Consider the following 18540-nt stretch of genomic DNA (forward strand, 5'->3'; position numbering starts at 1 on the left):
CCAGACCCGTTAACATTCCACCGTTACCTACCTGTGCCCGTGATAAATCAGGGTCAGCCCATTAGTCCAACAGGCCAGTAGTCCAGGACTGAACCTACGCCGTGTCATTAGCGGATTATAAATATATACAGGCTGCAACCACAGATCCAATCACAAGGACTACACCAGGACTGGACCAGAACTGGACTAGGACTGAATCAAGACTAAACCAGGACTGAACCAAGTCTAAACCCAGGTCTCCATCCATCCATTTTCGTCCCCTTATCTGGGGCCGGGTCGCGGGGGCAGCAGCCTAAGCAGGGACTCCCAGACTTCCTTCACCCCAGACACGTCCTCCAGCTCCTCCGGGGGGACCCCGAGGCGTTCCCAGGCCAGCCGAGAGACATAGTCCCTCCAGCATGTCCTGGGTCTTCCCCGGGGCCTCCTCCCGGTGGGACATGCCCAGAACACCTCCCGAGGGAGGCGCCCAGGAGGCATCCGGAACAGATGCCCGAGCCACCTCAACTGGCTCCTCTCGACGTGGAGAAGCAGCGGCTCTACTCCGAGCTCCTCCCGTGTGACTGAGCTCCTCACCCTATCTCTAAAGGAGCGCCCAGCCACCCTGCGGAGGAAACTCATTTCGAGCGCTTGTATCCACGATCTCGTCCTTTCGGTCACTACCCAGAGCTCATGACCATAGGTAAGAGTAGGAACGAAGACTGACCGGTAAATCGAGAGCTTCGCCTTTCGACTCAGCTCCCTCTTCACCACAACGGTCCGATACAGCGACCGCATCACTGCCGAAGCTGCACCGATCCGCCTGTCAATCTCACGTTCCGTCCTTCCCTCACTCGTGAACAAGACCCCGAGATACTTGAACTCCTCCACTTGAGGCAAAGACTCTCCACCCACCCAGAGAGGGCAAGCCACCTTTTTCCGGTCGAGAACCATGGCCTCGGACTTGGAAGAGCTGATCTTCATCCCAGCCGCTTCACACTCGGCTGCAAACCGCCCCAGTGCACACTGCAGGTCCTGGCTCGATGAAGCCAACAAAACAACATCGTCCGCAAACAGCAGAGATGAAATCCTGTGGTCCCCAAACCGGACCCCCTCCGGCCCCTGACTGCGCCTAGAAATTCTGTCCATAAATACAATGAACAGAACCGGTGACAAAGGGCAGCCCTGGCGGAGTCCAACATGCACCGGGAACAGGTCTGACTTACTGCCGGCAATGTGAACACAACTCCTGCTCCGGTCATACAGGGACCGGACAGCCCTTAGCAAAGGGCCCCGGACCCCATACTCCCAGAGCACCCCCCACAGGACACCACGAGGGACACGGTCGAATGCCTTCTCCAGATCCACAAAACACATGTGGACTGGTTGGGCAAACTCCCATGAACCCTCGAGCACCCTATGGAGAGTGTAGAGCTGGTCCAGTGTTCCACGGCCAGGACGAAAACCACACTGCTCCTCCTGAATCCGAGGTTCGACTATCGGCCGGATTCTCCTCTCCAGTACCCTGGCATAGACCTTACCGGGAAGGCTGAGAAGTGTGATCCCCCTATAGTTGGAACACACTCTCCGGTCCCCCTTCTTATACAGAGGGACCACCACCCCGGTTTGCCAGTCCAGAGGTACTGTCCCCGACCGCCACGCGATGTTGAAGAGGCGTGTCAGCCAAGACAGCCCCACAACATCCAGAGACTTCAGGTACTCAGGACGGATCTCATCCAACCCCGGAGCCTTGCCACCAAGGAGCTTGCCAACCACCTCAGTGACTTTGGCCAGGGTGATGGATGAGTCCGCCTCCGAGTCCCCAGCCTCGGCCTCCTCGGGAGGACGTGACGGTGGGATTGAGGAGATCCTAAAAGTATTCCTTCCACCGCCAGACAACGTCCCCAGTCGAGGTCAACAGCTCTCCCCCCGCACTGTAAACAGTGTTGGTGAAGAACTGCTTTCCCCTCCTGAGGCGCCGGACGGTTTGCCAGAATCTTTTTGAGGCCGTCCGATAGTCCTTCTCCATGGCCTCCACGAACTCCTACCAGCTCCGAGTTTTTGCCTCCGCGACCACACGGGCTGCAGCACGCTTGGCCCGCCGGTACCCGTCAGCTGCTTCAGGAGTCCCATGAGCCAACAAGTCCCGATAGGACTCCTTCTTCAGCTTGACGGCATCCCTTACTTCCGGTGTCCACCATCGGGTTCTGGGGTTGCCGCCGCGACAGGCACCACAGACCTTACGCCCACAGCTCCGAGCAGCTGCATTGACAATAGAGGCCGAGAATGAAGCCCACTCGGACTCCATATCTCCGGCCTCCCCCGGAATCCGGGAGAAGTCCTCCCGGAGGTGCGAGTTGAAGGTCCCTCTGACAGAGGGCTCCGCCAGACGTTCCCAACAGACCCTCACTACACGCTTGGGCCTGCCAGGTCTTTCCGGCTTCCTCCTCCGCCAGCGAACCCAACTCACAACCAGGTGGTGATCAGTTGACAGCTCAGCCCCTCTCTTCACCCGAGTGTCCAAGACATGCGGCCGGAGATCAGATGACACGACTACAAAGTCGATCATCGACCTCCGGCCTAGGGTGTCCTGGTGTCCAGGGCACATGCACTTATGTGCACGTGCACATAAGTGCCACGTGCACTTATGGGCACCCTTGTGCTCGAACATGGTGTTCGTTATGGACAAACTGTGACTAGCACAGAAGTCCAATAACAAAACACCACTCGGGTTCAGATCGGGGAGGCCGTTCCTCCCAATCACCCCTCTCCAAGTGTCACTGTCGTTGCCCCACGTGGGCGTTGAAGTCCCCCAGGAGAACAACGGAGTCCCCGGTCGGTGCACTGTCTAGTACCCCTCCCAAGGACTCCAAGAAGGCCGGGTACTCTGCACTGCTGTTCGGCCCGTAGGCCGACACCACAGTGAGAGACCTGTCCCCGACCCGAAGGCGCAGGGACGCGACCCTCTCGTTCACCGGGGTGAACTCCAACACACAGCGACTGAGCTGTGGGGCAATGAGCAGGCCCACACCAGCCCGCCGCCGCTCCCCGCGGCCAACGCCAGAGAAATGGAGAGTCCAGCCCCTCTCAAGGAGTTGGGTTCCAGAGCCCAAACTGTGCGTGGAGGTGAGGCCGACTATATCTAGTCGGTAACGCTCAACCTCCCGCACAAGCTCAGGCTCCTTCCCCCCAGCGAGGTGACATTCCATGTCCCCAGAGCTAGTCTCCATGTCGGGAGATCTGGTCGCCGAGGCCCCCGCCGTCGACTGCTGCCCAGATCTCTCTGCACCGGCCCCATATGGATCCTCCCACGGGTGGTGGGCCCACGTGAGGACGGCCCCACGTCGCTCCTTCGGGCTGAGCCCGGCCGAGCCCCGTGGGGGGAGGCTCGACCACCAGGCGCTCGCTGGCGAGCACCCACCCCAGGCCTGGCTCCAGGGTGAGGCCCCGGTGACGCCAATCGGGGCGACGTAACTGGCCTTGCTGGTACACTCATCATAGGGGCTTCTGAACCGTTCTTCGTCTGACCCGTCCCCCCGGACCTGTTTGCCTTGGGTGACCCTACCAGGGGCATGAAGCCCCCGACAACATAGCTCCCGGGATCATTCGGGCACTCAAACCCCTCCACCACGATAAGGTGATGGTTCAAGGAGGTCTAAACCGGACTAAACCATTGTCATTAGCATAAATATATACACACTACAACTGCCAAGCTGATTGCCAAGACTACACCAGGAATGAACCGGGACTAAACCAAGACTAAACCAGGAGCGTAGCTTTTGAGCCAATCACCTCCACTGATGGTTTTATGTAATAAATATACCAAAGTCTCTCTCAGCCTGGTCTGTCGTTAAGATGGGAAATGAAACTCTGAACAAGAGGACAACGCCCCAGTTCTCCCTCTGTTCAAAGCTGTGCCCGTTGCTTGACGTGTTTTTATTCAAATACCTGTAGCTGATCTGATTTGAAAGCGAAGCTTTCACATTTTTCCAAATTTTAGCATTCGCATTTTTGCAGACATAGTCTTTTGATTGATTAGCCTTAATCTGTGACCAGTGCTGTTAGACCTCGTAGACACAGAAACGTGTCCTTCAGTCCTCTGGAACAGAGGAGAGTGTCCCTCAGCCTGACACCGACTGAGCCTGGAAGATTCGGCATATCACGTGGCCTTTGTCCGTTTCATTGCGTTTGATTCTTCAGAACCAACCACCTGAGAAACTCAAACCTTCATTGGACCCAACAGGACCACATGGTGACTGGAAAGCTCCAGACTCCCCGGGTTGTATGCGCACTTTCACAGAATGGCTTGCTTCATCAATCTAGACTCAGCACAGAACTTTAGATAAACTCTTAAAGTTGTGTTTAATCTCACATCTCTAGACACCAGTTCAGAGCGACGTACAATCATGTGCATATTTGATATTTAAATGCTGTCTGTTTAACTTGGTCAATAAATATTCATAAACCACAGTTTGCTTTGTTGAATAGTGATGTTATTTCCAGTGATGTCATTTCAAAATATGCAGGTCACTGATATGGTCAAGAATTTATGAAACTTCAGATCAGTTGTTGAATTAATGATTAATTAATTAATTAATTAACATAGGTAATTGATTAAATTGGATTGGTGATATTTCTCAACATTTGTTGAGTGGTGCCCCCAAATTTACTTCTAGTCAGAGCCGAACACTCACAAAGGCCACATGAGTGCTGCTTTAATTTAGAATTCCTAAATTCTAATCTGTAACATCAATTACCCCCCCCCTACATCACGGTATCACGCTGAGCCCATGTAAATTTCTCCTACATATTTTGGTGCTCATGTGAGGCCAGATGTAGTCACACTACACCTGCTTAGCTTCTGAGATCTGACGAGATCAGGCTTTGACAAGCTGGAATGGCCACAAATTGAGCATCTTTAAAAATGGTAGCTGTCTTGAATTTGTGACAAGCATCTTTTTCCATTATCATGTTCTGTAGAGAGTATTTATATCAAATGTTATGCTTGGATCACTTTTGAATACTTTATAATGAATTTATATAATAACCATTTATTAGCAATCGCGGCCATCTTGAAAAATGGCCGCCATATTGAATTTTTTAGTGGCCAACACCTTTTTCCAAAATAGTGACCCTTAGAGAGTACCTGTGCCAAATTTCATGCTTTTATACCAAAGTGAATGATTTTTTCACTAATCTGCACTGCACAATCTGAGACTTCTGTCCAATGTTTTGTTCTTAGCCATTCTTGTGTTTTTAGCTGTGTGTTTTGGGTCATTATCCTGTTGGAAGTCCCATGACCTATGACTGAGGCCACTGACACTAGACAACACATTTCATTCCAAAACACCTTGATAGTTTTGAGATTCCGTTGTATTTCACACAGATTCAAGACGCCCTGTGCCAGATGCAGCAAAACAGCCCCAGAACAAAACCCAGCCTCCTCCATGTTTCACAGTAGCGACAGTGTTCTTTTCTTGATGTGCTTCATTTTTGCGTCTGTGAACATAGAGCTGATGTGCTTTGCCAGAGAGTTCCAGTTTTGTCTCATCTGTCCAAAGGGCATTCTCTCAGAAGCTTTGTGGCTTGTCAATCTGCATTGTGACAAAATCCAGTTTCACTTTTTTATGATTTGCTCTCAGCAGTGGTGTCCTCACATGAAGTCTACTTCAGCTCAAACATTGACAACTAAATACATTTTCATGTTCTGAACTGTTATTAAAGATTAAGAAAGTGTTGCATGTTGTTCTTTCTCTCTCTTTTTTCCCCGTGCAACCGCTAATTATCGAATACTCAATGCGGCCCAGCCTTACTCAGACTTTATCTAATGTGGCCCCCAGGTAATTTGAGTTTGAGACCCTGTTATAGTAAATATATAAATAGAGAGCTAAAAACAGATGGAGACTAAATAAAATAATGGTAATTTAATTAAAAGCAAATAGTAGTAATATAATAATAATAATAATAATAATGATAAAACAAGTAAAAGTTTCAATTAAAATCTAATTTAAAAAGATACGTTTTGAGTTTACTTTTAAAAATATGAACACTCGCAGCGGACCTCAGATCCTCAGGTAGACTGTTTCACAAACGGGGGCCGTAAAAGCTGAATGAGGCCTCACCGTGAGTTTTAGTTTGGACTCTTGGGACAGTTAAACGACTACTACCTGAGAGTCTGAGAGGGCTCATATGATAAAAGCAGATCAGATAAATAAATAGGACTAAGACCATTAAGAGCTTTATAAACCAATAAAAGAACTTTAAAATCTATCCTGAAGCTCACAGGAGCCAGTGCAGAGACGTCAGTACCGGGGTGATGTGCTCTCTCTTCCTGGTCCTCGTCAGCAGCCGTGCTGCAGAGTTACTATTATTAATATCATTACCATTATTATTTCAATTATTAACTGTATTATTATTATTATTATTATTATTATTATTAATTAATAATATATTGTGGTTATTGTGATTATTAAATGCTATTATCATCATCATTAACGTCACTATTTCCATTTTTAAATCAATGCCATTATTATTGTTATATATATATATATATACACCACACACACACATATATATATACATATATATATATATAGCAAGCTGGAAGGAAGGAGGCCGAGGACTAGTGAGTGTGGGAACCACTGTCCAGGATGAAACATCCAAGCTCCTTGAATACATCAAGGACAAGTCCCCGACAGATGAGGTGCTCAGAGAATGTCTCAGACAGTGGTGTCCAGAGGAAGAGGTGCCGGAGGGACCATCATGGCAGGACAAACCCCTACATGGGGCGTACCACCGGAACATAACTGAAGTGGCTGATATCAAGAAATCCGACCAATGGCCTGAGAGGGCTGGTCTGAAGGACAGCACAGAGGCACTGATCCTGGCTGCTCAGGAGCAGGCCCTGGGCACTCGAGCAATAGAGGCCCAGATCTACCACACCAGACAAGACCCACGGTGTAGACTGTGCAAAGAGACCCTGAGACAGTCCAGCACATAACTGCGGGGTGTAAGATGCTGGCAGGGAAAGCATAACATGGAGCGACATAACCAAGTGGCGGGCATAGTGTGCAGAAACATGTGTGCAGAGTACGGGCTGGAGACCCCAGGATCAAGGTGGGGAACACCTCCAAAGGTTGTGGAGAACGACCGAGCCAAGATCCTGTGGGACTTCCAGATACAGACTGACAGAATGGTGATGGCGAACCAACCAGACATGGTGGTGGATAAGAAACAGAGCAGAGCCGTGGTGGTGGACATCGCAATACCAAGCAATGGTAATATCAGGAAAAAGGAACACGAGAAACTAGAGAAATACCAGGGGCTCAAGGAGGAGCTGGAGAGAGCCTGGAAAGTGAAGGCATCAGTGGTGCCTGTGGTGATTGGAGTACTCGGGGCTGTAACCCCCAAACTGGTAGAGTGGCTACAACAGATACCGGGAAAAACAAGTGACATCTCAGTCCAGAAAAGTGCAGTACTGGGAACAGCAAAGATACTGCGCAGAACTCTCAAGCTCCCAGGCCTCTGGTAGAGGACCCGAGCTGAATGAGGGTGAGAGACCAACCACCGTGGAAGGTGAAATGCCTTTTTTATATATATATATATATGTATGTATGTATATGTATATATGTGTGTGTGTGTGTGTGTGTGTGTGTGTGTATATATATATATATATATATATATATTTAAAATAACTTTGTTTTGAGACAGAGAGAGACAGAGAGGCTCTCTCTCTCTATCAGCCTACAGTGGTTGTAAATGTAATATTTATAAAAAACAAGACAGATCAAAGTCCTCATTCAGACCCAGATGTTCACATGCTCTTAGTTTATGAATCCAGAAAGCATCTCTTTGATTTCATTTCTGAAGTCTGTCTCTACCTCTTGCCAGTTGTTTCACATGTTCAATACCTTCAATGCGAAGCAGAGTGTCATTGCTATTATGATATTCACAAAAATGGTGAGCCATTGGGTAGTCCTGGTTCTTAACTCTAATTGCATATTTGTGCTCGGCTAAGTTTTGATCCTTTTTCCAAGAGCACCCTCTACCTGCCACAGTTTTGTTCTTTCTGTAGGAATTTTTATTTATTATTGTGTTTCTTAGTTTCAAGTTATTTCAGTGAAAATTGTTGATTTTTCTTTCATTACCTGAGGGATACCAACAATTTTGTCCACGTCTGTAGATCTATTAAAATAAGGAACCTCCCAAGCTTCCTCTGCTGAAGAAGCTCATGGTTCTGGTTATCATGCAGTTAACAGAGTTAATGCAAAGATGAGCTTGAGTTGAGTTGGTTTCTTTTTTGAATGAAAAGTTAATAAAAAAGGTAATATGTACTGTTTAGGGCGGCAGTAGCTCAGTTGGTAGAGCATTCGCCCACTGATCTGAAGGTTGGTGGTTCGAATCCAGCTCTTGAAATAAACATCACAGGTTGGCTGGTGTGATTCTAGCTCCCACAGATGAATGCTGTCATTGTGTCCTTGGGCAAGACACTTAACCCACCTTGCCCCTACTGTCTGTGTACACTGGTGTGTGAATGGGTGAGGTGGAAAAGTGCTACAGAAAAATTTGACCATTTACCATTTAATTTTATTTTACAGTTAAATTATTATTTATGTATTTATGGACTTGTCATCTTAAATGTCACATAACCACTTTGTTCCTACATGAACTGCCTCTTTGCACTTCAATAAAAAAAAGACCTCGTGGAATTTGGCATATTTGTTTTTGCAGTATTTTTTTTTTTGGGGGGGGGTATTTCCTGTACAGATATCAAGATTTTTATTGCATATCGAGATATAGCAAAATATATCGAGTTGTATTTTTTGCTCCATATTGTCCAGCCCTAGTTCAACATATGTGTATCATAAGTTTGGAGATTTCTTTCAAAAACCATGAATCACTCATAGAGTTATATTTATACTCTGCAGCTTATGTCATCATTCCATGGGGGTGTGACACTAACTGAAGTCAATTCTCTGTCAGAAGCTCTACTAGACTTTAAATTGAGCTTTATTTTAACACAATCTGACCATAAAAAACTGGTTTAGCTGGAACTGCAACAGGTGATCTGATTTGTGCTGTTAAACGAGTCTCTCACCATGGTAACTGCTGCACATTCCACCATAGAGATAAATGTATAACACCCCCAGTATAAATAGGTCCCTACCCTCCCTCTGAGATTATGACATCATCAAATTCAAGAAAACAACCTATTGCTCAAGTCTGCCTCTCAGTAGTACAGTATAACAGTATCAGATTTACCATGTGTTTTGTGTGTAGGTGCTGAACAAAGGGAGTATCATCAAATCAGAGCGGCTGGATGTCTCCCTGCATGTGGTGGCGATACAGCTCAGTGTTACCCCAGAAATGATGCCCTCTTTTCGAGTCGTTGCGTTCTACTCACTCCCCTGGTCCATAGAGGAGGAGGTGGTGGCTGACTCCATCTATGTGGAGGTGCAGGAGTCCTGTGTGAGGACGGTACGGATCCTTGTTATATCTCCATGTTCTAATGCTGTTACCTCATCTAAAACAAACCTGGAGTTGGGTTTTGTTTCATTTACACATGTTTGAATAATCCTGGATGATTAGGCTGTCTGCAGTTCAAAAAGCTCCATTTCACCTTGTGATGTCATTAAGTTAGTTTTGTGGTAGCAGTTTAGTGGTAGTTTTACTCTGCAATACATAAGAACAGTCTGAGATTGTTGCTTTTATTTTTGAATATGAGTTTTACCTTTTGTTAGGGCTGGGGACTGAAACTCAGTTCCATGTAGGAACCGACTGAAAAGGGTCGGTAAGTACTGGTTACCGAAATATTAACATTTCGGTTCCTTGGCTTTAAATGCCCGTGTCAGTGAGCCAGTGCATACACTGCTTCGCAGACTGCGCCAGAATTCTCAATTGTCAGTCCTGGGAAAAGCGTAATTCCCAAATGCGGTGTATATATCCAGTGTAGAGCGCATGTGTGTAAAGATGTATCTAAAAGCAGTAAAGCAGTAAAAGAGTAATGTGATTTATCAAAACAAAACACTGCTGTATGTGGCAAAAACAAAAGTGAACTGAAGCACATGTCAATACAAGTGAGGATCAGTTGTGCTCTGGTTCATTTACATGTGCTTGTGCTTTTGTTTGGAGTTATAACTGAACATCAAGTACTATGTTTTAAAATACAAATGAACAGTTATAAAGTAATTCAAGGATTGAACAGTATTTTCTTAATAATATTAGCCATTCATTTACATAAAAAAATACAAAAAAAGTACCCAGCCTCACCTTTGGTACAGTTGAGAATGTCAATAGAAAATCTTTAACATCTGCTGATGCAGATGAAGGGTTGAATCAGTTTAACTAAGGGTAAAACAAAAGCTTCAAAGGCAGTTCCAGGGCTGAAATGGTTTATTGGGATATTGCATCGATAGAACGTACTGCAGCCTGTACACTTAACACTTTTTTAAGCACCCTGGTTCTCTAGTTGTAACCCCACTGTTGTGTCCTCCAGCTGAGTGTGGGACCACAGGGGACACCCACTGACCTCATGCCTGGGAAGATGCTCCGCCTGCGAGTACAAGCAGAGCCCGGCTCCACCGTCAGCCTGGTCGCTGTGGACAACTCTGTGTTTCTGCTGCGGAGAGACAGGCTCACCCAGAGCAAGGTACTATTACTCCTATTACTATTACTACTGCTGCTCCTGCTACTAAACCAGAACTACTCCAGGACTACACCAGGACTAACAGGTTGTTGTACATACTGTGTGCAGGTGTGGGGCGTGCTGCAGAGGGGGGACCTGGGTTGTTCACGTGGGGGAGGGGCCAGTGCCAGAGGAGTCTTCTCAGATGCTGGACTGCTCTTCCTCACAAACAGCGGTTTCATGACCGACTTCAGACAAAGTCCGGCTGACACAAGCCTAACTCCCTCTCCTGTACTTCTGCTCACTCCAGAATCAGTAAATAAATAAACATGCATGTGCTTTTGTCCACAGCTCTGCAGTGCCCACGCAGCTCCAGGTGGAGACGCTCTGCTGATCTCGTAGAGCGCAAAGCTGCACTTGGTAAGTACTAAGTGAAACATATGAAGTCCTGTTCTAGGCCTGGTTTTGTCCTGGTCTTAGCCTGGTTTACTTGGTTTACTTCTGGTTTACTCCTGGTTTGGTCCTGTCTTAGTCCTGGTCTAATCCTGGTCTAACCCTGATCTAGTCCCGGGGTTTCATTTCTAAAAGACTACCTAAGACTTTTCCTGAGCTAGTGCGTACTCTTAGTGGCCACCAGAGGCGTGCGCCACAATCTGTGCTTTATAGATCCCACCTGCAGCTAGAATCTGCATACATGAAACCACTTCACATCACGCCCGCTCCACACCTTCACTTCTCCATAAAAGGAGCATGCAAATTGACTCCTGATTGAGATTTCCCTAAACATGAGCCGATAATCAGTGGGTTTGCCTGAGACAGGAGAGAGAGAGGGAGGGGCGAACGACTCATGCAGCACCACACAGTCATTTCAAAGGCTTAAAATAAACAGACACAAAAATAAAAGTAATTGCAATGACTGATCTCATAATTTAAATTAGAAAGTAACAGACTAAATTACATCATAATATTTTGGCAGTTTTGAATGCATGTAAAGAAATAGTGTTGATCGCAGGGGCATTGGTAACCATAGGCCAGTTGTGATCCACAACCAAACTACTGCCCAGGTTGACTGGCACATGTACCTAGTACCTTGGTGTCTTTATTGACAATAGGTTAACCTGGAGCGCACACATTGATCACCTGTGTAGTAGACTACAACAACGTTTGTGCTTCTTGCATCGCTTAAGTGCCCATGGTGTGGAAAAGAGGATCACACAGATCTTTTATCATGCTGGGCTGGAGAATCTTTTAAGGTAGATCCTGTTATGGTCATTTGTCTGTGCATCTTAAAAAAAATTGTGGGTGAGCAGGAGCCCCTGTCTATGCAGAGCAACTATGAGCAGGCCACTCTGCGCCAGGCCAATAAGATCCTGAATGACCCTCTGCTGGGGTGGGCGATATATCGATGTTTTAAATATATCGAGATAGTTTTTAAACTCGATATGAATTCTCACATATCATATACCGTATTTTTCAGACTATAAGTCGCACTTTTTTTCATGGTTTGGAAGGTCCTGCGACTTATACTCCAGTGCGACTTATCTATTTATAACCACTTACCATCCACCCGCCCGCCGGCCGGGCGATTTTCCAATAAAAAATGTTCACTCTGTATATTCACCTTCATTATTGTTTTCACTACTGGCATGCCATACATAGTTTGAAAGCTTAATTTATCAATAAAACAACCATATCATTCATTTTATGCCGTACAACGAGCCCAAAATGCTATAACTTAAAAATTCACATCATAACAAAGAATAAGATACGCGTTTCTTACCTTTGAGCCGGTTCTGTCGGTCCAAAACGCGTTCAATCCATGAAAAGTTGTACTCAATAAATCCGTAATAATCCACAGAAAAAGAATATCAAGTTGTTTTTCCAAAAAATAATTCCATGTGGGGAAATAATCCAGAAAACCGTCGTCCGTATGAGTGGATGAATCCGTGAATGAAAATATTATGTCTCTTCTCCGCCTCTTCTCTCCTCACTGTCGCCGTGAACGCCGAAAGTTGGTGCCAGTGAAAAGCTTCAAGCACCACGAACCTTTTCCACCATTTACAGACAAAACCATCAGCAGCACATCCTCATATTCCACCGAGTCACGTCCTTTAGCCCGAAAGAAGTTAAACGAGCTGAGCTGCACGGGAAGTGCTGTTTATGCAAATGAGTCATGCGCAAAACTGCATTAAACACATTATTATTGCAAACGGGCTGATGTGGCTCTAGAGTCATTATGCTTTATTTATTGTAAAGTTTAGCAATGTAAAGTTTATTTATGCAGAATATTTTAATTAATAATCTGAGTTAATGCAAAGATGAGCTTGCGTTGAGTTGTTTTATTTATGAATGAAAAGAAGGAAATATGTTTTATTTATTTTATTTTACAGTTACATTATTATTTATGTAATTAGGGTTTTTTGTAATCTTAAATGTTCCTATATGAACTGCCGACCTCTTACACTTCAGTTTAAAAAAAAAAACAGGACCTCGTGGAATTTGGCAGATTTGTTTTTGCAGTTTTCAGTTTTAGGGTTATTTTTTCTTGAACGTATATCGACATATATATCGTATATCGAGATATAGCAAAATATATCAAGATATATTTTTTGATCCATATCGCCCAGCCCTTACCTTCTGCCCACTCTGTACTCGGAGTAAGAGTTGTTACCTTCAGGGTGAAGGTTAAGGGCCCCACGCTGTCACATGAACAGATTTAAGTATTCCTTTCTGCCAGTGTCTATTAGGCTACTGAACAATTAGTAATTGTTTGTACTGCATAATGCACTTCATTATGGATTCATGAATTGTAATTATTGTGTTTTTAATGAATTCTGTATTTATGGATTCTATCAGTATTGTGGGCTGCTGTATCGATATATCGCCAAGAGTATTTTTTGGTATATTTTACAAAATTATTTTGTTACAGCACTACAGTTTTGTTGCTTGTTTAGTTAAAGGAAACTCATTTATGCGACACATTTGACATCTTTGATTAAAATGTTTGTGTTTCATATTCACTTTGCACAAGAAGTGGTTTAAGAAAGACTTTGATAGCAATTAGGAGGAGTTTTGTAAATCCCGCGGTTGGCGTAGAGGGTGCCTATGCAATGCTTAGTGCGTAAGCACATAAATGAGGCCCCTGGTCTAACTCTGGTGCCTCCTCTGTAGAACGGGAGTACAAAGATGAGCTGTTGCGCCGCTGTTGTGTGGATGGTCTCAGGGACATTCCGATGTGGTACTCATGCACACGGAGGTCCCTGTACATCTCAGAGGGAGTGGAGTGTATCCGGGCTTTCAGACACTGCTGTGGCAAGTACCGGGGCGAGCCCATCGACCCCCACATGCCCACTGCCATGCCCAGCTTCACCACTGCCACCACTCCCCCTACCGCACATATGAGATGGGATGGGGTCGTGGAGCCGATTGGTAAGTACATCCTGAGTGTGTGCTGGTTTACTCATGGTCTAGTCCTGATTTAGTCCCAGTTCTGTCCTAGTTCAGTCCTATTTCTGTATTGGTTTAGTCCTGGTTCTGTCCCGATTTAGGAGGCTTTCACACCGCTAGTTTGATTATTTAGTATGCACCAGGCAATCATCAGTGTTTACTTTCCGGTATAATTAAAAGACAATTTTGACTCACAATGGAGCGACAGGTTCGCACATTCGTAATTTCTCTGATCTTTGTTTATTACATTGTCTGTATTGGTAAATTATCCAATTCGAAAATGTGTCACGGTTGCATCTGAAGAACAGTCTGTTATTTCACTGGAGGCGTATAGCGCGTCATTTCAGGCAGAGAAGATGCTCTGTTTTCATGGATGTGGTCATGCTGACTATGAGATGAAGATTGTTCCAAAGACCCACAAGGTAGGCTATATGCCCATAGGCCCATGATACATTTCGAATAGTTCTTTTGGACCCACTGTGTATGGATTAGACCCGAGTTTGTGTTCTCACTGGAGGGACTGCACCAGAATTTGGCATTTGTTGCGGAGTCAAGCGACCCGAGACCACCTCTTTTTTGAGGTCTCAGGCCGCTTCATTTAGTGCAGATCTGAGCGCGATTGATACTTTCACACCAACGAAAATTAACCAAATTAAGAGCTTTTAGTTTGAATGGACCATTTGGTGCGCATCAACTACTGTCGGTGTGTATGCACCCTTAGTCCTAGTTTAACCCTAACCCTAACCCTTGGTTCAACCCTGATCTAGCCCTGGTCTATATTGGCGTATGTGTATGAATGTTTTTAGTACCGCAAGTATCTAGTTTCAATACTAGTTTTAATATTGATTTGTGTCTGATTTTCAATAGTTTTGGACTTACTAGAAGCAGAGGAACAGCTAGTGGCTCTTGCCTCGTCAGCTGCTGTGGCCAGAATGTACAAGTTCAAGAATGAGGAGGTGGAGGAGGAGGTGGAGGAGGAGGAAGAGGACTGGGGGGAAGAGGACTTGGATGAGAGCAGCGTGACTCTCAGGTCTAAATTCCAGGAGTCGTGGCTTTGGAAGGACCTGCCTGTGCCCTCCAAAGCTGACCACAGCAGAGGGTACGAGGATTTTAGTCCTGTTCAGTCTCTTTAGGTGTACAACTAGTTCAGTCTGGTTTAGCCCTGGTTTAGCCCTAGTTTAGTCCTGGTTTAGCCCTGGTTTGCTAGAATTTCAATGGAATTCTGCCAAAATTAAGCCCTTAAAAAGCATTAAACTTAATTTCAAGTGGCATCAAAAAATATTGGCGGCTGTACCAAAAATATTTCTCATATCTAGCTCATATTTATTACAATACATTCAAGGAAGTAAATTTTGCTGTCGTAAATGCAGCCTATATGTTGCATAGCACGACCGGGACAGTAACATTTACACGCCATTAAGCCGAACACCGCCAGATCTTTATTCCCACTAGCAGGTAGTCATCTCCGGGTTTCTTGCTGATTATAGAGGCTAACTTTAAGTCCGGGAGCTGCACCCTGACTCAGGCAAAGAGAGCACCCTGACCGGGCAGAGCAAGTGCTCGAGGTGGACAGGTGAGGTGTGCATTGTGTTCCGATGTGGGGGCACACTTGTGGAACCTTGGGCTTGGAGCAGAAAAGTTGCCACTCTGATGTGAAACATGTCCTGCATGCCCACACTCGGACTCAGGCTGTTTGCTTGCATCACAGAACCAAGTGCCCCACATCAGGCTCTGGTAGTGCTGACTGTTAAACTTTGGTTTTGGCCTTTTATTTCTGTTTCTATAAATGTGTATGCTGCTTACATTCAAGTGCAGTGGACAAAGAAGAGAGAGTGTTGTGTCTAAAGTATGTACATCATACATATGATCCTGGGAGCTATGTTGTCGGTTATAGGGGCCCCACCCTGGAGCCAGGCCTTGGGTGGGTGCTTGGCGGTGAGCGTCTGGTGGCCAGGCCTTCCCCCATGGGGCCCGCCTGGGCACAGCCTGAAAGAGTGATGCGGGGCCGTCCTCCCCTGGACCCACTAGCCCTGGGAGGATCCATAAAGGGCCGGTGCAGGGAGATCTGGGCTGTAGTCGAAGGCAGGGGCCTTGACAACCGAATCTCCGAACATGGAGACTAGCTCTGGGGACATGGAATGTCACCTCAGTGGGGGGGAAGGAGCCCAAGCTTGTGCGGGAAGTTGATGTTACTGACTAGATATAGTCAGCCTCACCTCCACGCACAGCTTGGGCTCTGGAACCCAACTGAGGAAGGTTAGACTCCCCATTTCTTTGGCATTGCTTGCGAGGAGTGGCGGTGGGCTGATGTGGGTGTGGACCACAGCTCAGCTGCCACATGTTGGATTTCACCCTGGTGAACGAGAGGGTCACGTCCCTGCGCCTTCTAGTCGGGGACAGGTCTCTCACTGCATTGTACTGGTATTGGACACAGGATGTAAGGGATGCCGTCAGGCTGAAGAAAGAGTCCTGTTGGGTCTTGTTAGCACGTGGGACTCCTGAGGAAGCTGATGAGTACCAGCAGGCCAAGCATGGTGCAGCCTGTGCGGTCACAGAGGCAAAAACTCAAGGCTGGGAGGAGTTTGGAGAGGCCATGGAAGAGGACTATTGCACGGCCTCAGGAGGGGGAAACAGTTCTTCACCAACACTGTTTACAGTGTGGTGGGAGATGTTGTCAGACAGTAGGAAGGAATACTTTGAGGATCTCCTCAATCCCACCGTCACGTCTTCCAAGGAGGAAGCCGAGGCTGGGGACTCAGTGGCGGACTCGTCCATCACCTTGGCTGAAGTCACTAAGGTGGTTGGCAAGCTCCTCATTGGCAAGGCTCTAGGGGTGGATGAGATTCGTCCTGAGTATCTTAAGTCTCTGGATGTTATGGAGCTGTCTTGGCTGGCATCTCTCTGCAAAATCACTTGGCGGTCGGGGACAGTACCTCTGGAATGGCAGAGGCGGTGGTCCCTCTGTTTAAGAAGGGGAACTGGAGGATGCGTTCCAGCTACAGAGGAATCACACTCCTCAGCCTCCTCGGTAAGGTTCATTCTACTGGAGATTCTATACTGGAGTGGAGAATCTGACTGATAGTGGAACCTCTGGGAGTTTGGGGTTTGGAGCCCTTTGCTTAGGGCTGTCCGGTCCCTGTATGACCAGAGCAGGAGCTGTGTTTGCATTGCCAGCAGTAAGTCAGACCTGTTCCCAGTGCATGCTGGACTCCTCCAGGGCTGCCCTCTGTCACCAGTTCTGTTGTTTTTGTTCTATTGTTTTTATGGACAGATTTTCTAGGTGCAGTCAGGGGCCGGAGGGACCAGTTTGGGGACCACAGGATCATCTCTGCTGTTCTCAGATGATGTCCTGTTGGCTTCATCAAGCCAGGACCTGCAATGTGCACTGGGGTGGTTTGCAGCCGAGTGTGAAATGGCTGGGATCAAGATCAGCTCCTCCAAGTCCGAGGCCATGGTTCTCGACTGGAAAAAGGTGGCTTGCCCTCTCCAGGTGGGTGGAGAGTACTTGCCTCAAGTGGAGGAGTTCAAGTATCTCGGGGACTTGTTCTCGAGTGAGGGGAGGATGGAGCATGAGATTGACAGGCGGATCGGTGCAGCGACAGCAGTGATGAGGATGTTGTATTGGACCGTTGTGATGAAGAGGGAGCTGAGCCGAAAGGCAAAGCTCTCGATTTACGGGTATTCCTTGCAGCATGAGATAGTGCATTGTCATGCATGAAGATGATTTTGCTATGGAAAGCACAGTTCTTCTTTTTGTACCATGTAAGAACATGGTCAGTCATAAACTCCACATACTTTACAGAGGTCATTTTCACATCTTCACGGAGGTGGTGGCCATCCACCAACCATCCACCACTCCATCCATCTTGACCTTCCAGGGTTGCACGGCCCTCATCAAGGGAACAAGATTATTTGAAAATGAGTCTTCATGTATTTGTGGGTCCACTGGAGCTGTTTCTGCTTGTGAGCAAATTCAAGGTTTATGCATAACTGCAAGCCTTTGGAGCAAGGGTCTCAGACTCGCGGCCCGGGGGCCAACTGCGGCCCTCGGAAGGATTTTTTGCGGCCCGCCACTTAATTCCAAAGAATGTCAGTGCGGCCAGTGGCAGATGTACGCACAATCCCACCCACCTACCGCGGGCCGCACTGACAGATGAAGCTGCAATCGGTGCCCATGCAGATTCACAACAACAGATTATTAACGCAGTTTACATCCCAAAACTCTATTTACAGCAGTTGTGAAGCAAGGAGTCTAAGTGGATCTGTTAATACCAGTACATGTGCACAGACGGCGTCACCGAAGAACCAAAACAAACCACACATGGTGGTACACGTGTGCGCACTTCACTTCATGCTCCCACAACCACAGTATCAGAGCAGAGGAGACGCTGACAGAATCCCCCTGTTCATAAGTATGGGACCATTATTGGAGGGGCTAATAAGAAATAAAAAAAACTTTGACAATCTGTTTACCTGCTAAACACTCGGTGCGT

The 18540-nt window shown here is 46.7% G+C and overlaps 1 protein-coding gene across 1 annotated transcript in view; it reads left to right on the top strand.

The window, feature by feature from the left end:
* Positions 1 to 18540, top strand: part of LOC110165654 (ophiophagus venom factor-like) — a 70974-nt gene that overhangs the window by 24383 nt on the left and 28051 nt on the right. The window contains exons 16-21 of the mRNA XM_055158550.1: positions 9256 to 9453; positions 10472 to 10624; positions 10730 to 10859; positions 10952 to 11020; positions 13772 to 14029; positions 14915 to 15146. Coding sequence (XP_055014525.1) covers positions 9256 to 9453; positions 10472 to 10624; positions 10730 to 10859; positions 10952 to 11020; positions 13772 to 14029; positions 14915 to 15146 — 1040 coding nt within the window. The remainder of the gene's footprint in view (positions 1 to 9255; positions 9454 to 10471; positions 10625 to 10729; positions 10860 to 10951; positions 11021 to 13771; positions 14030 to 14914; positions 15147 to 18540) is intronic.

Source organism: Boleophthalmus pectinirostris, unplaced genomic scaffold (assembly GCF_026225935.1).
Source record: "Boleophthalmus pectinirostris isolate CB_2022bp ecotype Guang Dong unplaced genomic scaffold, ASM2622593v1 HiC_scaffold_22, whole genome shotgun sequence".
Taxonomy (NCBI): domain Eukaryota; kingdom Metazoa; phylum Chordata; class Actinopteri; order Gobiiformes; family Gobiidae; genus Boleophthalmus; species Boleophthalmus pectinirostris.